Source organism: Phyllobates terribilis, unplaced genomic scaffold, assembly GCF_046119375.1.
Source record: "Phyllobates terribilis strain yellow unplaced genomic scaffold, ASM4611937v1 Scaffold_47__1_contigs__length_9908305, whole genome shotgun sequence".
NCBI lineage: Eukaryota > Metazoa > Chordata > Amphibia > Anura > Dendrobatidae > Phyllobates > Phyllobates terribilis.
This window is the reverse complement of record NW_027362807.1, coordinates 2,611,227-2,636,496: the sequence shown is the minus strand read 5'-3', so window position 1 is coordinate 2,636,496 and position 25,270 is coordinate 2,611,227. Positions and strand designations below refer to the sequence as shown.

The 25,270-nt window shown below is 45.6% G+C and overlaps 1 protein-coding gene across 1 annotated transcript in view; it reads right to left on the bottom strand.

Annotated features, from left to right (window-relative positions):
- Positions 1 to 25,270, bottom strand: part of LOC141191533 (gastrula zinc finger protein XlCGF53.1-like) — a 65,506-nt gene that overhangs the window by 20,326 nt on the left and 19,910 nt on the right. The window contains exons 3-6 of the mRNA XM_073661425.1: positions 5,831 to 5,980; positions 5,522 to 5,701; positions 5,315 to 5,438; positions 5,134 to 5,231 (exon numbers count right to left, since the gene is read on the bottom strand). Of these exons, the coding sequence (XP_073517526.1) occupies positions 5,134 to 5,231; positions 5,315 to 5,438; positions 5,522 to 5,701; positions 5,831 to 5,908 (480 nt within the window). The 5' untranslated portion in view covers positions 5,909 to 5,980. The remainder of the gene's footprint in view (positions 1 to 5,133; positions 5,232 to 5,314; positions 5,439 to 5,521; positions 5,702 to 5,830; positions 5,981 to 25,270) is intronic.

Below are 25,270 nucleotides of genomic sequence, written 5' to 3'. Positions count from 1 at the left end.
GAACTGAAAACACGCTCAGACACCACACTAGCAGCCGGGCAGGCCAACACCTCCAAGGCATATAAGGAGAGGTCGGGCCAAGTGTTCAGTTTAGACACCCAATAATTAAAGGAAACTGAAGGGTCAGAAAGGATGCACGAATGGTCACTTAAGTAACCCTAGAGCATCTTCTGCAACTTATCCCTCCTTGGCATTGTTACAGGCACAGATAGCCCTTGCTGTTGTGCTGGTTTACTGAAAATAGCCCAATTTGTGCACATTTTCCTCCACCTCCATTGGAGCTGATGTTCGTGTCTCTCCCCATTATCCCTTGGCGTAGAAAAGAGCTGGTACCTCTGCCACCAGCATTGTATGAGGGTGACGTTTTCAGCAACTGATCTACAACGGCCCTCTTGAACGATTCCATTGTAAAACTCTTTGGTGACTCCAAAAGGAGAGAAGGAAATTTCTCCTTGTACCGTAGATCGAGAAAGGTGGCCAAGCAGTATAGGTTGTTGGATAAAATGTGAATCATGTGAGGGTCTTGCCACAGACACTTACGCATGAACTGTGCCATGTGGGCCAAGCTGCAAAAAGGCAAATGTTCTGTGTCCCCAAAAGTACCCATCCTCTCCTCACGCTGACTTGCCTTCTACTCCACCTCCTCGTTCTCCTCTCCAGCCCATCCAGCCTGGGCAGACATGAAGCTTGTGTTGGGTGTCCACTCTGTAGCATTACAAGTCCCCTCGGTAGCACAGAAAAACAAAGTCCTCTCCCTCCTCATCTTCCTCCTCATCACCCATTGTTGCCTCAGAATATTGAGTGGGCTGGGTAGTAACACCCATTGGGAAATCTGGCTCCATACCAACATGCTGGGCACTCAAAGCTTCCTCTTTGAGATTATGCAGTGATTGTTTCAAGAGACACAGATGCGGGATGGTTATGCTGATAATAGCTTGATCACTGTTCACGAGGTGTGTGCAGTACTCAAAGTTGAAGAGGAAACGAGACTGGCGATCGATGGGCTTAGACCCAAAAAGTCACCAGGTCAAGATGGCTTAGCATCTGAGTTCTTTAGGACCCTTAGGGACTATTTAGTCCCTCTCTTGACTCCGGTGTTTAATGAGTGTCTCTCCTCGGCACTCTGCCGAGATCATTAAGGAGGTCAGCTTTGATCATTTTGTCGAAGGCTAAGGATCCATCACGCATTGATAATTGGCATCCCATAGCACTTCTCAATGTGAACAGGAAGATTTGGGCTAAGATACTTTTCAACAGGCTGGTGAAGTTTGCACCCTGGCTCCTTTCGAAGGCTCAGCACTGTTGCGTTCCTGGCCGTAGAACTTTTACTGCTGTTGTTGTTGTCCAAGAGGCCATGGAGCAAGGTAGGGCAGGCCTTTGGAAGGGGTTCTTGCTGACCCTGGATGAGGCAAAAGCCTTTGATAGGGCTAACCATGAGTACCTCTGGTTCACTCTTGAGGTATGGTCAGCCTGGAGGGTTTGTGGACTGGCTTAAGACATTGTATGCAGGGGCTGAGACTTTCCCTCTGGTAAATGTGTGGATTGGACAAACTTTCAGGGTAGGATCTGGTGTCCGTCAGGGCTGTCCTCTTAACCCTTTGCTTTACGCCTTTGCAGTTGATCCCATTCTCAGAAGGATCGATTGTGGATCGTTGGCAGGGGTGTGGATGGGCAGGGCGGCGCCGGAGTCTATCCTGAGGGGTGGCCTACGCGGACGATGTCACCGTGTTTCTTCGCAAGAGGAGGCAATAGTGGTGATGTCAGAAGTGGAGCGCTACTCGGAGGCATCCAGGTCCAAGGTCAACCAGGATAAGTGTGAAAGTCTCTGACTGGGAGGCGGAGATCCGGGGTTTGATCTTCCGGACACCCTCCCCAAACACCAAAAACACGCCAAAGTTCTGGGCACCGAATTCAGCCAGGGTGATTACCCCATGAAAAACTGGGATGGCAGAATCAAAAGATGTCGCCCAAAGAGTGGACCAATGGAAGGGTTGGTCTTTGACCCTGAGGGAAAGGGTTGGCCTGTGCAAAGCTTTCCTGCTCCCCTTGCTAATCTACCTAGGCAGCATCTGTGTCTTGCCAGAGCCTCTTTGGACACGGGTCTACAGTCTGTTCTTCCAGATGTTATGGGGGAATAGACTGAACCTAGTCAAGCGGGAGGTCACTTACCGCACAAGGAGACTAGGGTGGTTGGATATGGTGAGCTCCGTGGTGTTCCTAGTGAACACCTTCTTGAAAGTTAACGTGGCAAACCTCTGTAAGAAGAGGGCTCCTCCGTGGGTATTATCCTGCAAAGGATGGTTTCAGCCTTTCTTCCAGGAATGAGAGACAGGGGGAAGATTGATGGATCTTCGCACACTGCATGGGCATCTCCCTGCTTATGTTACCCCGGCTCTGAAATTGATCCACCGGTGGGGTCTGGGAAAGTAGGAGGTGAGGGCCCTCCCGAGGAAACTCCTTGGTAGGAGGGTCTTGCTTTCTCATTTTCATAGTCCATTGGTACTCAAGGACTGCCCAAGTCGGGATCTGGAGGTTGGAATGAGTTTGTTAAATTCTAGCAGGATCCCCAAGAAGTACTGGGACTTGACTTAGCGCTGCCCCCGTGAGGCTTGTGCTAACATAATGGAAAGCATGAATCACTTCATACTTCATTGCCCCTTTAATACAGAGGTGTACGACAGGGTGGGAGTTTCCATTGGTTGGCCGCGGCTGGCTACTCTGTCCTATGCCAGGTGGGCCTATGGAGCGTTCGGAGACCTTGGGAGAAGGGAAAGAACCATTTCATTCATAGTAAGTGTAGTGGTGAGGTATTTCACGTGGAACGCACAAGTTTTAGTTTCAATGCAGAGTAAAATCCTCAGTGTAGATGAAGTTTGGAGGAACATCGTAGGTGACCTGGTGAAGGTACGTTTTCTGGAGTATGAAAGACTGGGTGCCCGGAAGGCAGCCCATCTCTGGTGGCGCTTTTCCTTCAGGGTGCCTTAGTCCGGTAGTACTGCTATATCCTGGTGGTGGGCTGATGTCTTCCCACCCTAGATTTTTGTTTCGTAGTTATGTCTCCTGAATAGGAGGTTTTCAAGCATCGAACTTGAGCCTTGGATGGTGAACATGTAGGTTGCCTTTGCCCTGGCCTCTGCTCAACTTGGTATGGCAGATGCTACAGACTACAATGTTTTTCTCTGAAGGACTTTCAGAAAAAAAATTCCACACAGCAGCTGAACGCCCCCTTGCCCTGACTTGGCGCACAGTGCTCTAGGGAACAGTTGACCCAGTTCTCACTCTGGGCAAATCACGACCCCTTGGTGCCTGTGTTGGTGCTACATATCCATCTTCCTCTGTGCTGCTGTCATGGCTATGCATGCCAACGGTCCAGGTCGGATCAGTGGACTTATCATCGACTACCTCGTCTTCCATCTAATCGTCCTTCCCAGTTGACATTGTAGGCTGACTTGATAGCAACTGTGTCTCATCATTAGCCTCCACCTCTGGAGACAAAAAATGACGTTCCGCCAAGTGGCTTTCTTCTGGCCGTAGATCCTCAAATATTTGAGCATCAACGCACGCCACCTTCTCTTGTCCCTCTTCAATGCTGCACGGTGATAGTCCAAAGCCAACCAAAGGATACGTACCAAACAGATCCTCGGAGTGGCCAAGCTTGGGGTCATATGTCTCCTGTGACTGATAATGGTTGGAGGAAGGAGAACCAGCTTCAGGATTGGATGGGCCAGTCTTCTGTGTATCCACAGTAGACTGTGTGGTCGTGGAAGATTTGTTGCTGCTTGACAAATGCGTAGAGGCCTTGTCTGCTATCCAAGACAGAATCTGCTCTCGCTCTTCTGGCTTCCACACACGTTTAAAATCCAGACAGGGAAATTTTTCCAGGAACATAGTGGATGCATCAAACTTCTAACCTGACACAGACAGAGTGCCTTCTCGCGCACCACTGAAAACACCAAGTCCACGTCCCTTAACAACAGGCTATTTTGCCATTTTGGGTTTTGTTGACAGATTTTCAGATGTTGATGGCACAATCCAAGCTAGCCGTCACAGCCAAAATAGTGGTTAAAATGGCCTGGTGCATGCTTTGTAGCAGGCATTAGGAAATGTTTTGACTACTGCTTTGTGTAGGGCACTCAATGATTCAATGATTTTTTAAGTGGACTAACATGGACAGAAGGCAGGCTGACACCCCAAAATAGTGGTTAAAATGGCCTGGTGCATGCTTTGTAGCAGGCAGTAGGAAATGTTTGGACTACTGCTTTGTGTAGGGCACAAAAAGCTTTTTTAAGTGGACTAATATGGACAAAAGGCAGGCTCTGACCCCCGAAAACAGCAGGGAAAATAGATCAGTGCTAAAAAAAGGGCAGCACAAAATGCTCCTTCTGTGTGTGCTGGAAAAATATTGCTTTGCCCCTGACAAGAGCTGTTTTAATATGGACACTGGAAGAACACTACCTAATATACTCCCTACCTAATGCACAATCTCTCCCTCCTTGTACTCTGACTTTGTTGTGTGTCTTCAGCTCTGAAAAGAGCTATTTTTTTATGGTATTATGGAGCTAGTGAGTGGCTCCTTTAAACACAGAACTAGTATACATTGCAGGTAGCCCTTAAAAGGGCTTTTGTTTTATCAAGAGGCCTAAACACTCTCCCTAGCAGCTCAGCAATCTCTCCCTATGCTTATAGAATGCAGGCTCCAGATCCAATGTGCACAAAAGGGCGGCGGCAGGGCTTAAATAGACCCTATGATGCTGGGTGGCCAGCCAATCACAGTAATGCCACAACCAAGATGTCTGCGGCATTACTGTGATTGGTTATGAAGCCCAGCATGTTTAGTGGCTGCAAAGGAGGCGCCAAAACTACAGGGCGGGACAACCGAATATAGCGAGGCGAGTACACAAATACTCGCAATATAACTAGCAACCCGAATACCGTACTATCCGTGAGTATAGCGAATAGTAACGAATACACTCGCTCATCACTAACGATCAGCTCTAATCCTGCCATCTCCACCGTTCTCATTATACAAGTATAAACTATATAATTCTGGTGGATAAATCAAGACCGAACACAAGACCTTCACAGCCGTCTACACATCATAGGGGAGGTCTCATGACACCTTCTCTCATCTACCTGATGATCCTGAGGAACATTGGGGTCTTCTTGTTTACAGTCCAGTGGAAGAAGAGGACGGGGACATCTCTCTGGTGTTGTCCTCTTACTGGATAGATCTAGAGGAAGCACATACAGGGACTGAATTCATTCTTTACATATAGACAATTATAGGCCATGTGTATTCAGTCCTGTCTATTACCTGGTGATGTGAGGGGCTGGGGAACCTCCATCATGACGTCCTTGTACAGATCTTTGTGTCCTTCTAAATACTCCCACTCCTCCATGGAGAAATAGACAGCGACATCCTGACATCTTATAGGAACCTGACACATACAATGATACAGTCATCCCCCTGATCCCTTCATAGCGTTACTGTATAATGTTCCAGCATTCCCAGCAGTGTCACCTCTCCAGTCAGCAGTTCAATCATCTTGTAGTTGAGATTTAGTATCTTCTGGTCATTGATGTCCTCATGTATCAGGGGCTGAGGTGGAGGCCCCGTGATTGGGCTCAGGGGTCTTTCCCATCCCTCAGACACAGGGTCCTGACGGCGCTCACTAGAGGTCTTCTTCACTACTGTGTAATCCTGGTTATGGAGAGTCACATTAATAAATCTCACTACAGACATTTCCAGAGTCCTCACCTCTCCAGTTCTGTCCATCTGTTATTCCCATAGATAAGAATGATGTAATGTGACGTCATCAGAATCTCTCACCTCTCCAGTAAGCCGGAAGAGGATCTCTAGGGTGAGGTGTAATATCCTCTCCGCCATCTTGCCTCTGTCCATATCCATCTTTGATGGGTAAATCAGGAAAATTCTCTTATATAGAAGAAATTCACTGAGAGGATTCGATATTGTAGAGACCTGAATGAGAAGTTGAGCAGATGAAACATCATAAAAACCCTGTGTAATAATACAATTACTGGAGATAATAAGGGAAACATATGAGGAGATTTGTTTTACAGTATCTAGTTTTCTTCTTTACATTTACTAATAAAACCTATATATTTTAGGCCACAGACAACAAGCAGTTTCTTCCTCAGAATCTGCAAGTGAATACGTTTCTCATAGACTCCTCTACCTTATTGCTAATTCTCGTCTCATTTACCGACACTGGAATCGGCATTAGCAATACTGCAGGAGATATTCATTACACGTGACATGAGAAATAACTACTTCATGATGAAGACGAAATCTTCATCTTCCACTACGGCTCTATAAACGTATTTGGCCAGAGTCCGTCACTGACAACATCACCACCGGCCGTCTATAGGTTTCTTGTCTTCACCGGACTGTCATCTTCTATCACGTTAGAGCTCAGGTCTGATTCACACTCAGAAGTTTGAGGCATTAATAAAAGCTTGTTTGTAAGAACACAAAGACAGGAGTTATTTGATACCAAAGTTTCCATGTACAGTGTTTTATGGGGTTTATTTCTGGCCTTAGGCTTTCCTATAATACAAGAAAAACTCCATAAAAAAGCAGATATTAACCCCTTAAGCCCCGCGGGTGGTTTGCACGTTAATGACCAGGCCAATTTTTACAATTCTGACCACTGTCACTTTATGAGGTAATTACTCTGGAAAGCTTCAACGGATCCCCCTGATTCTGAGATTATTTTTTCATGACATATTGTACTTCATGATTGTGGAAAAATTTCTTCGATATCACTTGCGTTTATTTGTGAAAAAAAAGGTAATTTGGCGAAAATTTAGAAAATTTTGCAATTTTCAAAATTTGAATTTTTAAGCCCTGAAATCAGAGCGATATGTCACACAAAAGAGTTAATAAATAACATTTCCCACATGTCTACTTTACATCAGCACAATTTTGGAACCAAAATTTTTTTTGTTAGGGAGCTATAAGGGTTAAAAGTTGACCAGCGATTTCTCATTTTTCCAACAAAATTTACAAAACCATTTTTTTAGGGACCACATCACATTTGAAGTCACTTTGAGAGGTCTTTATGACAGAAAATACCCAAAAGTGACACCATTTTAAAAACTGCACTCCTCAACGTGCTCAAAACCACATTCAAGAACTTTATTAACCCTTCAGGTGCTTCACAGGAATTTTTTGAATGTGTAAGAAAAAAATGAACATTTAACTTTTTTCACAAAAATGTTACTTTCGACCCAATTTTTTTATTTTCACAGGGGTAACAAGAAAAAATGGACCCCAAAATTTGTTGTCAATTTCCCCTGGGCACGCAGATACCCAATATTTGGGGAAAAAACACTGTTTGGGCGCACGGCAGGGCTCGGAAGGGAAGGAGCGCCATTTGACTTTTTGATTGTAAAATTTGCTTGAATAATTAGCGGACGCCATGTTGCATTTGGAGAGTCCCTGTGTGCCCAAACATCGGAGCTCCTCCACAAGTGACCCCATTTTGGAAACTAGACCCCCCAAGGCACCTATCTAGATGCATAGTGAGCACTTGGAACCCCCAGGTGCTTCACAAATTGATTCGTAAAAATGAAAAAGTGAAAAAAAAAACACTTTTTCATTTTTATGAATCAATTTGTGAAGCACCTGGGGTTCCAAGTGCTCACTATGAATCTAGATAGGTGCCTTGGGGGGTCTAGTTTCCAAAATGGGGTCACTTGTGGGGGAGCTCCAATGTTTGGGCACACAGGGACTCTCCAAATGCAACATGATATCCGCTAACAAATTGAATGGAAAATCGGCTCAAATTGTTAGCGGACACCACGTTGCGTTTGGAGAGCCCCTGTGTGCCCAAACTTTGGAGCTCCCCCACAAGTGACCCCATTTTGGAAACTAGACCCCCCAAGGCACCTATCTAGATTCATAGTGAGCACTTGGAACCCCAGGTGCTTCACAAATTGATTCATAAAAATGAAAAAGTGTTTTTTTTTTCACTTTTTCATTTTTACGAATCAATTTGTGAAGCACCTGGGGGTTCCAAGTGCTCACTATGCATCTAGATAGGTGCCTTGGGGGGTCTAGTTTCCAAAATGGGGTCACTTGTGGGGGAGCTCCAAAGTTTGGGCACACAGGGGCTCGCCAAACGCAACATGGTGTCCGCTAACAATTTGAGCCGACAATTTGTTAGCGGATATCATGTTGCATTTGGAGAGTCCCTGTGTGCCCAAACATTGGAGCTCCCCCACAAGTGACCCCATTTTGGAAACTAGACCCCCCAAGGCACCTATCTAGATTCATAGTGAGCACTTGGAACCCCAGGTGCTTCACAAATTGATTCATAAAAATGAAAAAGTGTTTTTTTTTTCACTTTTTCATTTTTACGAATCAATTTGTGAAGCACCTGGGGGTTCCAAGTGCTCACTATGCATGTAGATAGGTGCCTTGGGGGTCTAGTTTCCAAAATGGGGTCACTTGTGGGGGAACTCCAAAGTTTGGGCACACAGGGGCTCACCAAACGCAACATGGTGTCCGCTAACAATTTGAGCCGACAATTTGTTAGTGGATATCATGTTGCATTTGGAGAGTCCCTGTGTGCCCAAACATTGGAGCTCCTCCACAAGTGACCCCATTTTGGAAACTAGACCCCCCAAGGCACCTATCTAGATTCATAGTGAGCACTTGGAACCCCAGGTGCTTCACAAATTGATTCATAAAAATGAAAAAGTGTTTTTTTTTCACTTTTTCATTTTTACGAATCAATTTGTGAAGCACCTGGGGGTTCCAAGTGCTCACTATGCATCTAGATAGGTGCCTTGGGGGGTCTAGTTTCCAAAATGGGGTCACTTGTGGGGGAGCTCCAATGTTTGGGCACACAGGGGCTCTCCAAACGCAACATGGCATCCGCTAACAATTTGAGCCGATTTTCCATTCAATTTGTTAGCGGACACCATGTCACGTTTGGAGACCCCGTGATGTGCCTAAACAGTGGAGCTCCCCCACAAGTGACCCCATTTTGGAAACTATACCCCTCATGGATTTTATTAAGGTGTATAGTGAATATTTTGAACCCAGAGGTACGGCACAGAATTTGTTTACATTAGGTCATCATATTGAATAAGTTGTCATTATTCTTGAGCGCAAGTGCTCGCTACTTGAGTTTGCATCGGGTACTCAGGTATGCACCATGTACAGCGTGTGCTCGAATGACATGCTCGAGTCCCTGCTCCGCATGTTTCACGGTTATTAGACACCCAAAAAAAACATGCGGGGATCGCTCGTGCATGGCAGGCAATCCCTGTAAAGTTTTTTGGCCGCGAAGCATATGGGGCAGAGACTCGAGCATGTCACTCAAATACCCACGATACTCAATGCATACCAGAGCACCCGATGCAAACTCAAGTAGCGAGCACTTGCTCTCAACACTAGTCGCCATATCGTCATCTTTTTTTCTTACTTTTGAAAAAAATCCCAACCCCAGCCCTATCCCAAGCACAACCCTAACCATAGCGCAACCCTAGCCCTAGCACAACCCTAGCCCTAGCACAACCCTAGCCCCAGCACAACCCTAGCCCCAAACCCAGCCCTAGCCCAATCCTAACCCAAGAGTTTATTTTTGCTGCCGTTCCTTGTGCGGTATAAGTGATTAGACGACTTTATTCTTCGGGTCGGTGTGATTACAGCAATGCCAGAATCATATGGGGTTTTTATGACTGACAGCTGTCACACACTAAAAGACACATTTTTTGTAAAATCTAGTTTTTGCATCGCCATATTTTGAGAGCTATAATTTTTCCAGATTTTGGCAGACAGTCATGTGACGGCTCGTTTTTCGCGGGATGACTTGACGTTGTTATTGGTACCATTTTCAGGCACGTGACATTTTTTGATCACTTTCTATTCCGATTTTTGGGAGGCAGAATAAACAAAAACCAACAATTCAGGAATTGTTTTTTTTTTTTTTTTTTTTTTTTAATTCTGTTCCGCGTGTGGTAAAATTGATAAGGCAGCTTAATTCTTCGGGTCAGTACGTTTACAGCGGTACCACATTTGTATAATTTTTCTATGTTTTGGCGCTTATACACAATAAAAGCTATTTTATAGAAAAAAATATTTTTTAGCATCGCTTTATTCTGAGAGCTATAACTTTTTTATTTTTCGGCTGATGGAGCTGTATGGCGGCTTGTTTTTTGCGGGACGAGATGACGTTTTCAGCGGTACCATTTTTATTTATATGCGTCTTTTTGATCGCGTGTTATTCCACTTTTTGTTTGGCGTTATGGTGATAAAGCATTGTTTTTTGCTCCGTTTTTTTTTTTTTTTTAACAGTGTTCACTGAAGGGGTTAACTAGTGGGACAGTTTTATAGGTCAGGTTGTTCCGGACGCGGCGATACCAAATATGTGTACTTTTATTGTTTTTTTTTTTTTTTTTTTATAATAATATTATTGATGGGTACATTATATTTTTATTTTTGGTGGATTATTTTTTTTATTTTTTTTTAATATTTTTGCAAATGTTTTTTTTTTTTTTTTTCCACTTTCACACAGTTTATACACTTTATTACTTTGTCCCACTCTGGGACTTTCACTTTTTTTTTTCTGATCGCCTGCATGGCACAGGAATGCAGCACCATCCCTATGCCATGTAGGCTGTCAGCGGTGCACAATGTGAAGATTGCTTGGAGATGCACTGCGCATGTCCAAGCAATCTTCCTGCTCTCTGGTGACCCGGATGTTGTCATGACGACATCGGGTCGTCATGGCAACACCCGGGAAGCCTTTGCAGACTGCGCTGGAAGCCGGAAGAGGAGGTGAGTATCGCCGATCACCTCCCCTTGCCCTCGCAATGCCGCGATCGATTTCGATCGACTTCGATCGCAGCATAGCGGGGGTTAATGTGCTGGGAGCGGTGCAGGACCGCTCCCTGCACATAGTACCGGGTGTCAGCTGTGACAATCAGCTGACACCCGGCGGCGATCGCGCCCGCACAGCCTGTGTGCGCGCGCGATCGCCATGACGTACTAATACGGGTCTGGGTCTTAAGTCCCAGGGCACAGATGCGTATTAGTACGTCAGATGTTGTTAAGGGGTTAAAATCAGAAAAAAGGAGGAATGACCCAGCTTATCAGGATATAAACTTGAATAAAACAGCTTTTATTGAGCCATTAAAAAATGCTGCTACCACCATAATAAGTCTTAGTGCACACAAGGATCACAGCTGTCTCGACCTATGCGTTTCAACGTGCAGTCTTAATCATGGTCTGTCTGAACTGTGGACTAGTGAGCATATAAAGGTAGGTTGTAATTAAAGATAATAGTTATCATGTGCTCACTAGTCTCTGAGGTCAGTATGATTAGCATAGACAAAAGGGAAATAAAAACGTTAGTGACACATATATTATTATCCTCTAAAATTAATATCATTGACATGTAGAAAAAATAAAAATATTTGTGATTCAAATCTAGAATAAATATAGAAACTAGCGCTATACCATGTCCAAGGTGTAAACAAAACTGTCATTAATATTGTAGCATTAGATCCTGCCTGAGATTTAATCCAAAGGGTCCTCGGGTTTCTAACATAAAAATCCAATATGGTTCCCTATTTAGCAGTTTGCGTCTATGGTCTCCCCCCCGGGTAGGTCTATACACTCTTTCTATGCCTTGAAATTTCAGTGCTGAAACTTCCCATTTATGGAACGTTCGGAAATGTGTTGACGCTGCTGAAATATTTGTGGCCAAAGGATTAACCACATCAGATATGTGTCCTCTAACCCGTAGTATTAAAGGGCCGGTAGTACAACCAATGTATTGGATCTTACATGTAATATATTCAACAAGGTATATAACCCAGGGTGTGCTGCAATTAATAAAGTCATGTATTTTGTATATACGATTAATATGCAGTGAGGTAAAAGTATCCTTTGTCACTGTGTGTGAACACGCTTTACAGCGGCTCGCTCCGCATTTGAAAAAACCACTAAGGTTTAACCAGGTAGTAGATTCAGAATGCCTATGCTCTTCACTCAGGAAAAGACTGGGGGACAGGGTGGTACCACAGCCACAAACCGAATATCCTTGGTAATAATTTTATTAAGCCCCGGATCCTGGTGTAACATTGTATGTATTTCTTTATAATGGACACCACTTTGTTATACTGAGGACTATAAGTTGTACAGAATGTTACACTGGAAGTTTCACATCCCAAATCTTTTTTTCGCTCCTTATTTTTGAGAAGATCCTTACGTTCTAGGCTCGATACCATTTTGTATGATTTTATAAGATTCCAATCAGGATAACCTTTTTTGCCAATCTGTCACAAACTTCACTGGCTTCCATATCAAAAGCAGTATTATCCGTACAATCCAGTTTCGCCCAAATTAATTCCCCATATGGAATATTGTGCTTGATATGCAGCGGGTGGTAAGAATTGGCCTGCAGAATACTGTTACTGGCAGTCTCTTTTCTATAGGGTGTTATTTTTACAGTATTGAGATATTTGTCACCGTTCAATTTAAGATCCAAAATATGTATTTCTCTGGGATCAAAACAATGTCTGCAAGTGGGTAGCTAACTGGCTAAAGGATAGAAGGCAGAGGGTGGTTATAAATGGAATATACTCAGATTGGGTAAGCGTCACTAGTGGGGTACCACAGGGGTCTGTACTAGGCCCAATGTTATTTAATATCTTTATTAACGACATAGTCAACGGGATAAATAGTAAAATATCAATATTTGCAGATGACACAAAGTTATGTAAAACAATTAATACAAAAGAGGACAGTGCAGACCTACAGAGGGATTTGGATAAGCTGGGTAGGTGGAGCATTAAATGGCAAATGAGGTTTAACGAGGAGAAATGTAAGGTCATACATATGGGAAGGAAAAATGGAAGTCACCAGTACTCACTGAATGGGAAATCATTGGGGAATTCAGAGATGGAGAAGGACTTGGGCATCTTGATTGATAGCAAACTAAATTGGAGTGCCCAAAGTCAGGCCGCTGCTGTAAGGGCAAACAGGGTAATGGGATGTATCAGAAGAGGTATAGCTGCAAAGGATGAGAACATTGTTCTTCCACTGTACAAAGCACTGGTCAGACCACACTTGGAATACTGTGCTCAGTTATGGGCCCCAATATATAGAAAGGATATAAATGAGCTTGAAAAGGTACAAAGGAGGGCAACAAAATTAATAAAGGGAATGGAAGGACTGCAATACCCAGAGAGGTTGGCAAAACTAGGACTATTCAGCCTGGAAAAGAGAAGGTTGAGGGGGGACATAATAAATGTGTACAAATATGTTAGGGGACAGTATAGAGACCTTGCCCGGGATTTGTTCAAAAGGAGGGATATTACGGTAACAAGAGGGCATTCACTAAGACTGGAAGAGAAAAGGTTTCAGCACCAGCATAGGAAGGGGTTCTTTACGGTAAGAGCAGTGAGAATATGGAATTCACTGAGTGAGGAGACGGTAATGTCGGATTCACTACACCAGTTCAAGCGGGGACTGGATGCATTTCTAGATATCAGGCAGATTTCTGCATATACTTAAAAATAGAATAAAATAGTAGGTTGATACAGGGATTTATTCTGACTGCTGGTTTCAGAGTCGGGAGGGAATTTTTCCTCAGGTGAAGATTGGCTAAATCATTTGGGGTTTTTGCCCTCCTCTGGATCAACTTTAGCAATTACAGAACTAACAGGTCGAACTTGATGGACGCAAGTCTTTATTCGGCTTTACAAACTATGTAACTATGTAACTATGTAATGTGTGAATCTCAAATTGAAATCATTGTTGTTGAGATTTTCTAAAAATTTCAACGCCTCCTCCTGTGTGCCTCCCCACATCAGGAGGAGGTCGTCAATAAATCGACCGTACCATATGATTTTTGGGCTGTAAATATTGCTCCCATTGTAAATGTGTTGCTCCTCCCATTTGGACATTAATCCAATGACAGTGAAAATTTCCTAACCATACTTATTCCTCTTCTTTGTAAAAAAAAAATTGATTGTCAAAGCAGAAATAATTATGATCCAGAAGAAATTTGACATGATAATGAAATCTTTTATTTCTAATGTATACGTGCTATAGGTATCCAAGTGATAGCTCAGGCTAGTTAATGCTACACCCTGTGGTATGGATGGATATTGAGCTACACACGTGGTCAAAATTGTTGGTACCCCTCGTTTAATAAAAGAAAAGCCCACAATGGTCACTGAAATAACTTGAATCTGACAAAAGTAATAATAAATTAAAAATCTTTAAAAATGAACAAATGAAAGTCAGACATTGCATCTCAACCCTGCTTCCACAGAATTAAAAAAAAAAATTAAACTCATGAAATCGGCCTGGACAGAAATGATAGTACCCTTAACTTAATATTTTGTTGAACAACCTTTTGAGGCAATCACTGCAATCAAACGATTCCTGTAACTGTCAAGGAGACTCCTGCACCTCTCGACAGGTATTTTGGCCACTCCTCATGAGCAAATCAGTTGTCTTGTGTTTGAAGGTTGCCTTTTCCAGATGGCATGTTTCAGCTCTTTCCAAATATGCTCAATAGGATTTAGATCAGGGCTCATAGAAGGCCACTTCAGAATAGTCCAATGTTTTCCTCTTAGCCTTTCTTGGGTGTTTTTAGCTGTGTGTTTTGGGTCATTATCCTGTTGCAAGACCCATGACCTGCGACTGAGACTAAGCTTTCTGACACTGGGCAGCACATTTCTCTCTAGAATCCCTTGATAGTCTTGAGATTTCATTGTACCATGCACAGATTCAAGACACCCTGTGCCAGATGCAGCAAAGCAGCCCCAGAACATAACAGAGCCTCAACCATGTTTCACAGTAGGGACAGTGTTCTTTTCTTGATATGCTTCATTTTTCCATCTGTGAACATAGAGCTGATGTGCCTTGCCAAAAACTTCCATTTTTGTCTCATCTGTCCATAGGATATTCTCCCAGAAGCTTTGTGGCTTGTCAACATGTAGTTTGGCAAATTCCAGTTTGGAATTTTTATGATTTTTTTTCAACAATGGTTGTTCTCCTTTGGCATCTCCCGTGAAGTCCATTTTGGAGTAAAACAATGATGGATGGTGTGATCGGACACTGATGTTCCTTGAGCTTGAAGTTCACCTTTAATCTCTTTAGAATTATCTTGGGCTCTTTTGTTACCATTCGTATTATCCGTCTCTTTGATTTGTCATCAATTTTCCTCCTGCGGCCACGTCTAGGGAGGTTGGCTACAGTCCCATGGATCTTAAATTTCAGAAAAATATGTGCAACTGTAGTCACAGGAACATCAAGCTGCTTGGAGATGGTCTTATAACCTTTACGTTTAACATGCTTCTCTATAATTTTCTTTCTAATCTCCTGAGACAACTCTTTCCTTTGCTTCCACTAGTCCATGTTGAGTGTGGCACACTCCATGTCACCAAACAGCACAGTGAGTATCTGGAGCCCTATATACAGGCCCACTGACTGATTACAAGATTGTAGACACCTGTGATGCTAATTAGTGGACACAACTTGATTTAACATGTCCCTTTTGTCACATTATTTTCAGGGGTACCATATTTTCTGTCCAGGCTTAGTTCATGAGAATTCAAAATTCTGTTAAGGCAGGGTTGAAAAGGAATGTCTGACTTTCATTTGTTCATTTTCATAGGTTTTTAATTTATTATTACTTTTGTCAAATTCAAGTTATTTCTGTGACCATTGTGGGTTTTTCTTTCATTAAACGAGGGGTACCAACAATTTTGACCACGTGTGTATAACATCGCATGATAGCCAGTGATAATTTTCTTGCATTAGACAAAATTTCAAATACAGTAGCCACAAATTTAGAGTCCCTAATGTAGCTGGGAATTTCTTGCACTAGTGGTTGAAGATAGAAATCTATCCACACACCCAGTCTCTCTCCCATAGAACCTAAGCCCGCTACTATTGGTTTGAGTGGTGGTGGAAATGTGTTTTTGTGGATCTTAGGAAATTAATGATATATAGGTATGAAAGGTTGTTCCACAAAGAGCTGTTCCGCCAGTTTTTTTATCCAAGGCCCCTGTACTCAAACTGCTCAAAAAAATAAAGGGAACACTTAAACCACACAATGTAACTTGAAGTCAATAACACTTCTGTGAAATCTACCTGTCCAGTTATGAAGCAACACTGATTGTGAATCAAATTCTAGTGCTGTTGTGCAAATGGAACAGACAACTGGTTGCAATTAGCAAGATAACCCATATAAAATGAGTGGTTCTGCAGGTGGTGACCACAGACTATTTCTCTGTTCTCATCCTTTTTGGCTGTTGTTTTGGCCATTTTTTCATTTTGCCATTGTTCTCACCCCTAGAGGTACAGTAGTATGAGGCGGTGTCTACAGTACAACCCACATAAGTTGCTCAGGTAGTGCAGTTCATCCAGGATGGCACATCAGTGCAAGCTGTGGCAAGAAGGGTAGCTGTGTCTGTCAGCGTAGTGTCCAGAGCATGGAGCAGATACCAGGAGCGGTGGAGGGAGCCATAGGAAGGCAACAACCCAGCAGCAGGTCCGTTACCTCCTTTGTGCAAGAAGGAACAGGAGGAGCACTGCCAGATCCCTGCAAAATGACCTCCAGCAGGCCACAAATGTGCATGTGTCTGCACAAATCGTTAGAAACCGACTCCATGAGGGTGGTATGAGGCCCGACATCCACAGATGGGGGTTGTGCTCACAGCCCAACACCGTGCAGGACGCTTGGCATTTGCCATAGAACACCAGGATTGGCAAAGTCGCCACTGCTACCCCGTTCTCTTCACAGAAGATAGCAGGTTCACACTGAGCACATGTGACAAACGTGACAGAGTCTGGAGACGCCGTGGAAAGCGATCTGCTGCCTGCAACATCCTTCAGCATGACCAGTTTGGCAGTGGGTCAGTAATGGTGTGGGGTGGCAGCCCTTTATGTGCTCGCCAGAGGTAGCCTGACTGCCATTAGGTACCGAGATGAGATCCTCAGACCCCTTGTGAGACCATATGCTGGTGCAGTTGGCCCTGGGTTCCTCCTAATGCAGGACAATGCCAGACCTCATGTGGCTGGAGTGTGACAGCAGTTCCTGCAAGATGAAAGCATTGAAGCTATGGACTGGCCCGCCCGTTCCCCAGACCTGAATCCGATTGAGCACATCTGGGACATCATGTCTCGAGAGAAACAAGAGTGTGAAATAAGAGAGTGAAAGTTCTCCTTGTAGCGGGGGTCTAAAAGTGTCACCAACCAGTAATGACTGTCACCCAACATTTTGACAACGCGAGGGTCACGGTTAAGGCAGCGTAACATAAAGTCAGCCATGTGTGCCAGACTGGTAACGGGCAAGACTTCTGTGTCCTCACCAAGATGACGACTGACCATGCTCTCCTCCTCCTCCTCCTCCTCCCTGTCCTCAGGCCACCCACACTGAACCGACGCTATGACAGTTGTACAGGTACTACCGTCTACAGCGCATGATAACAGCTCCTGTTCTTCCTCCTCCTCCTCCTCTCCCTCATTGTCCCCCAATGCACGCTGGGATGAGATGAGGCTGGGCTGTGTGTAATCGCCCGCTAGGGCTTCTTGATCCATCTCATCATACTCTGGCTGCAATGCATCCTCTTTAATTCTCTGCAGAGAGCATTGCAAAATACAGACAAGTGGGATGCTGACACTAATGATGGAGTCATCGCCACTCACCATCTTGGTGGACTCCTCAAAGTTTGTCAGTATGGTACATACAGTGGTGGCCAAAAGTATTGGCACCCCTGCAATTCTGTCAGATAATACTCAGTTTCTTCCTGAAAATGATTGTAATCACAAATTCTTTGGTATTATTATCTTCATTTAATTTGTCCTCAATGAAAAAAACACAAAAAGAATTGTCCTAAAGCCAAATTAGATACAATTCCACACCAAACTTAAAAAAGGGGATGGACAAAAGTATTGGCACTGTTTGAAAAATCATGTGATGCTTCTCTAATTCGTGTAATTAACAGCACCTGTAACTTACCTGTGGCACCTAACAGGTGTTGGCAATAACTAAATCACACTTGCATCCAGTTAACATGGATTAAAGTTGACTTAACCTCTGTCCTGTGTCCTTGTGTGTACCACATTGAGCATGGAGAAAAGAAAGAAGACCAAAGAACTGTCTGAGGACTTGAGAAACCAAATTGTGAGGAAGCATGAGCAATCTCAAGGCTACAAGTCCATCTCCAAAGACCTGAATGTTCCTGTGTCCTCCGTGCGCAGTGTCATCAAGAAGTTTAAAGCCCATGGCACTGTGGCTAACCTCCCTAGATGTGAACGGAAAAGAAAAATTGACGAGAGATTTCAACGCAAGATTGTGCGGATGGTGGATAAAGAACCTCGACTAACATCCAAACAAGTTCAAGCTGCCCTGCAGTCCGAGGGTACAACAGTGTCAACCCGTACTATCCGTCGACGTCTGAATGAAAAGGGACTGTATGGTAGGATACCCAGGAAGACCCCACTTCTTAGCCCGAGACATAAAAAAGCCAGGCTGGAGTTTGCCAAACTTACCTGAGAAAGCCTAAAATGTTTTGGAAGAATGTTCTCTGGTCAGATGAGACAAAAGTAGAGCTTTTTGGGAAAAAGCATCAACATAGAGTGTACAGGAAAAAAAAAGAGGCATTCAAAGAAAAGAACACGGTCCCTACAGTCAAACATGGCGGAGGTTCCCTGAAGTTTTGGGGTTGCTTTGCTGCCTCTGGCACTGGACTGCTTGACCGTGTGCATGGCGTTATGAAGTCTGAAGACTACCAACAAATTTTGCAGCATAATGTAGGGCCCAGTGTGAGAAAGCTGGTTCTCCCTCAGAGGTCATGGGTCTTCCAGCAGGACAATGACCCAAAACACACTTCCAAAAGCACTATAAAATGGTTTGAGAGAAAGCACTGGAGACTTCTAAGGTGGTCAGCAATGAGTCCAGACCTGAATCCCATAGAACACCTGTGGAAAGATCTCAAAATGGCAGTTTGGAGAAGGCACCATTCAAATATCAGGGACCTGGAGCAGTTTGCCAAAGAAGAATGGTCTACAATTCCAGCAGAGCATTGTAAGAAACTCATTGATGGTTACCGGAAGCGGTTGTTCGCAGTTATTTTGGCTAAAGGTTGTGCAACCAAGTATTAGGCTGAGGGTGCCAATACTTTTGTCTGGCCCATTTTTGGAATTTTGTGTGAAATGATCAATGATTTGATTTTTGCTTCATTCTCTTTTGTGTTTTTCCTTGCAAGCAAATTAAATGAAGATAATAATACCAAAGAATTTGTGATTGCAATCATTTTCAGGAAGAAACTGAGTATTATCTGACAGAATTGCAGGGGTGCCAATACTTTTGGCCACCACTGTATGTCAGACATCCAGGTCCACTCCTGAGGTCTTATTTGTGCAGTCTGACCTGAATATCAACGGCCTTGTTGCAGCTGGTACTCCACAACTGCTCTCTTCTGCTCACAAATCCTTTGCAACATGTGTAGGGTAGAGTTCCAAAGTGTGGGGACATCACACACTAGTCGGTGTGCCGGAAGCTGCAAACGATGCTGCAACACAACAAGGGCGGCGGAAGCTGTAGCCAACTTCCGAAAATGAGCTGACAGGCGGCGTACTTTGAGGGTATGTGCCCACGTAGCGTTTTTCAAGCGTATATGCTGTGGAATTTCCGCAGCGTAAACGCTTGTGAAACGCTATGTAATCCACCCCCCATGGTCCCCAAGGGGATTCCACAAGTTCAATGCCCAATGTTTATGATGTGTGGGAAAATCCGCAGCATGTCATTTAATTTTGCGTTTCCGCAAGCGGAATTGCCCTTGCAATGCAATAAAAAACGCAAGGCAATTCCGCATGTGGAAATCGCGCGATAAATGCACGACAAACGCGTGCAGAATTCCGCATGCGTTTATCCAGGAGAGAACATGCAGAAATGAAGCAGGAAATTTCTGCTTAATTTCCGCAGCGTGGGCACATATAGCCTGACGAGCAGATCTGGCAACTCGTCGTACGATTTAAGAAACCTCTGAACCACGAGGTTAAGCACATGAGCCAGGCATGGTACGTGTGTGATCTCGCATCAGAGCCGCCACCAGGTTACGGCCATTGTCACACACGACCATGCTGGGATGTAGGTTCAGTGGTCTCAGCCACAGATCTGCCTGCTCTTTCACAGCTGTCCACAACTCACAAGCAGTGTGAGGTTTATCACCTAAGCTTATGAATTTCAGCACAGCCTGTTGCCGCTTGGCGGAGGCGGTACTGCAGTGCTTCCAGCTTGTAACTGATGTGGCGATATCTGAGATGGAGGCTGAACATGAGGAGGAGGAGGAGGAGGAGGATGATGCGCAGGAGCTGTACACTGTGGGGGCAACTCTGACTGACATAGGGCCCGCAATCCTCGGTGTGGGGAGGATGTGTTCCGTCCCAAGGTACGACTGGGTCCCGGCTTCCACTATGTTTACCCAGTGTGCCCTCAGGGAGATGTACCGTCCCTGGCCACAAGCACTTGTCAACGTGTCCATTGTCAGGGGGACTCTCCCAGTAACTGCGTTGTTGAGGGCATGGCAGATGTTTTGGGACACGTGCTTGTGTAGTGCGGGGATGGCACACTGGGCAAAATAGTGTCGGCTGGGCAGGGCCGGCTCCAGGTTTTTCTGTGCCCCGGGTGAGTTTCAGTGCGCCCCTTTAATACATACCACGATTCATGATGCACAGATACCGCAGAGAAATATATATATATAGTACAATGCAAAGATTTCACTTCTTACATTACATGAGCGATATCTATTGTAAATTCCACAATAGCTCAGAAACCGGCGAATCGCTCCACACAGAATACTTGCCCCCATATAAGGCCCCATACGGAATACTGGCCCCCACATAAGGCCCCATACGGAATACTGGCCCCCATATAAGGCCCCATACGGAATACTGGCCGCCATATAAGGCTCCATACGGAATACTGGCCCCCATATAAGGCTCCATACGGAATACTGGCCCCCATATAAGGCTCCATACGGAATACTGGCCCCCATATAAGGCTCCATACGGAATACTGGCCCCCATATAAGGCTCCATATGGAATACTGGCCCCCATATAAGGCTCCATGCGGAGTACTGGCCCCCATATAAGGCTCCATATGGAGTACTGGCCCCAATATAAGGCTCCATACGGAATACTGGCCCCATATAAGGCTCCATACGGAATACTGGCCCCCATATAAGGCTCCATACGGAATACTGGCCCCCATATAAGGCTCCATACGGAATACTGGCCCCCATATAAGGCTCCATACGGAATACTGGCCCCCATATAAGGCTCCATACGGAATACTGACCCCCATATAAGGCTCCATACGGAATACTGGCCCCCATATAAGGCTCCATACGGAATACTGGCCCCCATATAAGGCTCCATACGGAATATTGGCCCCCATATAAGGCTCCATACGGAATACTGGCCCCCATATAAGGCTCCATACAGAATACTGGCCCCCATATAAGGCTCCATACAGAATACTGGCCCCCATATAACGCTCCATACAGGATACTGGTCCCCTTATAAAGCTCCATACAGGATACTGGCCCCCATATATAGCTCCATACAGGATACTGGTCCCCTTATAACGCTCCATACAGGATACTGGCCCCCATATAATGCTCCATGCTGGCTGTTACCCCCCACATAATGCCCCATACAGGCTGTCCCCCCCTTATAATGCTCCATGCAGGCTGTTACCCCTCACATAATGCCCCATACAGGCTGTCCTCCCCCCTTATAATGCTCCATGCAGGCTGTTCCCCCCACATAAAGCACTATGCAGGCTGTCCCCCCCCTTATAATGCCCCATGCAGGCTGTTCCCCCCATTATAGTGCCCCATGCAGGCTGTCACCCCTCCTCTTTATAATGCCCCATGCAGGATGTACCCCCCTTCTTTATAATGCCCCATGCAGGATGTCACCCCCCTCTCTTTATAATGCCCCATGCAAGATGTCACCCCCCTCTCTTTATAATGCCCCATGCAGGATGTCACCCCCCTCTCTTTATAATGCCCCATGCAGGAGGTCACCCCCCTCTCTTTATAATGCCCCATGCAGGATGTGCCCCCCCTCTTTATAAGGCCCCATGCAGGCGGTCACCCCCTCTCTCTATAATGCCCCATACAGGCTGTCACCCCCTCTCTCTATAATGCCTCATGCAGGCTGTCACCCCCTCTCTCTATAATGCCCCAAGCAGGATGTCACCCCTCTCTCTATAATGCCCCATGCAAGATGTCACCCCCCCTCTCTTTATAATGCCCCATGCAGGATGTCACCCCCCCCTCTCTTTATAATGCCCCATGCAGGATGTCACCCCCTCTCTTTATAATGCCACATGCAGGATGTACCCCCCCCTCTTTATAAGGCCCCATGCAGGCTGTCACCCCCTCTCTCTATAATGCCCCATGCAGGCTGTCACCCCCTCTCTCTATAATGCCCCATGCAGGATGTCACCCCCTCTCTCTATAATGCCCCATGCAGGATGTCACCCCCTCCCCCTCTCTTTATAATGCCCCATGCAGGATGTCACCCCTTCACCCCCTCTCTTTATAAGGCCCCATGCAGGATGTCACCCCCCCCTTTATAATGCCCCATGCAGGATGTCACCCCCCCCACCCCATATTATGCCCCATGCAGGATGTCACCTTCCCATATTATGCCCCATGCCTCCATACATTAAAAAAAAAATCAAATACTCACCTCACTCCTCCTCACCTGCTGCAGCTGCTCGGGTCCGGACTCCAGCGCAGCCGGTACTTTCCCGCTCTGCGCTCCCTATGACGGCTCAGGGCAGCGCGCGGTGGAAAGACGTCACCGCACACTCTGACCTGAGACGTCACAGGGAGCGCAGCGCAGGAAGACAGCGGATCTGCGGAGGCACGGGGAGAGTTAAATATCCGGCTGCCGGGGTCCTGAGCAAGCGGGAGAGAAGGGCGGGCGCTGACAAAGCTCTCCTCCGCCCATAGCCCGGTGGGGTGCACGACCGCCAGTGGGCCCCTCTGCCTGCTCAGGGCCCCGGCACTTGCCCGGGTGCGCCGGGTGCTGACGCCGGCCCTGCGGCTGGGGACCTAGTACCGAGGGACGGCCACCGCCATAAGGTTGCGGAAGGATTCCATCTCCACCAGCCTAAAAGGCAGCATTTCCAACGCAAGCAGTCATGAAATGTGCGAATTTAGGACTGTGGCCTGTGGGGCATTGGCTGCAAATTTGCACTTTCGTTCAAAGGTCTGGGATATGGACAATTGAACGCTGCAGTGGGACGTGGACGTTGATGCTGTTTCTTGAGAAACTGCCATAACAAGTGAAGACTGATAGGAGGGGGCATCTTTGCATGCTGTATGAACAGGGGATTGCCTTGCACGTACAACAGGGGGTTCTCTTACATGAACAACAGCGGAAAAAGCAGTGGTGACACCCGCTGACACTGGTCGTGGACCCTGGGGTTCGCCCCACAAAGTCGGGTGCTTTGCTGACATGTGGCTGATCATGCTGGTGGTGGTCAGGCTGGTACTTTTGTCACCCCTGCTGATGCTGGCATGGCAGATGGTACAAATGGCCTTTTTGGGGTTATCAGCAGAGTCTTTAAAAAACTTCCAGACTCTGGAAGACCTACCGGTTGTACTGGCAACGTTTCTTGTGTTGCTGTTACGGGGAACGGTTGCCCGCCTTATGTCTGCGGCCTCCACACTGCTACTTCCTGCCTGTTGGGGTACTCTGCCTCCCTCCCCAGGTGTGCTGCTGGCCTCTCTCTGCGTGTCCTCCTGCCACATTGGGTCAGTTACTAGATCATCCACCATCTCCTCCTCTTTCACTTGCGCACCACGATCCTCCTCCTCACTTCATGGCAATGGTGTCTCGTCATCGTCCACCTCTTGTGACAAATTGCCAGCGTCGCCTTCCTGTGGCCGTGGCTGTTCAAATATTTGGGCATCGCTACATGGGATCTCCTCTTCCACCACTTCAAGAGGAGCAGGCGAGGGGCACAAATATGGAAATGGACCAGTGAACAGCTCTTCAGAGTGTCCAACTGTGGGATCAGTTGCTGTCTGATGACACTCGGCATGGTGGGAGGAAGGAGCATCAGGGTGAGGAGGAGTATGTGGTCGAGACTCACGGCTACTAAAACTTGACCGTGTGAAAGACAGACCGGAGGTGGTGGTGCCCAGGTAACTGGAAGTATTATCTGCTATCCAATTAATAACCTGTTCACACTGATCAGTTCGCAATACTGGTGTCGTTGTGTGCTTCCCTAGTAATTCGGTCAAGAAATGGGAGCGAGAAGATAAGGCTGTGGGTTGTGGTACATTTTCACCTTGGCCACGGCCCCGTCCTCTACACGCACCATCACCAGAACGTCCAGTTCCACGTCCCTTGCCACGCGCCTTGCCCATTGTAAATGAAGTAAAATAGCTTACACTCGCACTATCAATGGCAAAAGGGTAATTAAAAGCATATTAGAACCGTGGAAGAGGAAAACCACAGTTCTAGTTATCTGGCCTACACCAGAATCTTTTAAACAGATATATTTGTGTCTGAACAGTCAGTGAGACACTATTACTGTTTTTTTTTACGGAAAAAAAGGCAAAAAGCAGGATAATACAGAGATTTGAACCATGGAACTGGAAAACCACAGTTATAGTTATCTGGCCTACACCAGAATCTTTTAAACAGATATATTTGTGTCTGAACAGTCAGCAGCACACTATTACTGTTTTTTTTTTTACAGAAAAAAGGCAAAAAGCTGGATAATACAGAGTTTTTAACCGAGGAATTGCAAAACCACAGTTCTAGTTATCTGGCCTACACCAGGATCTTTTGTGTCTGAACACTCACAGACGCACTCAATTTTTTTTTTTTTGGGGGACGGGGGGGGGGGGGACACCAAAAGGTTAATAAGACGGGTATTTGGACAGTCTGACTGAGGAAAAAAAAAAAGAGGATTTAGATGAAAAAAAAAAGGATTTTTCCTGGTCCCCGACACCTGGAGCTAAGTCCAGCAATTTCAGCAACAGGAGCACACAGGACTGTAATGCAGCGTTTGCTGGTATAGCCACTGCGTCTCCTATACAGCCTGCCTGCCTGATATCTGGGATGGATATTAGTCCTGAGAAGGACTGTTTGTTTGATTTGCAGGCTTTAGAGACCCTACACTAACTATTTCGCACTATATATCTCTCCCTAACTCAGCAGCACTGGCCCTACACTGTCTG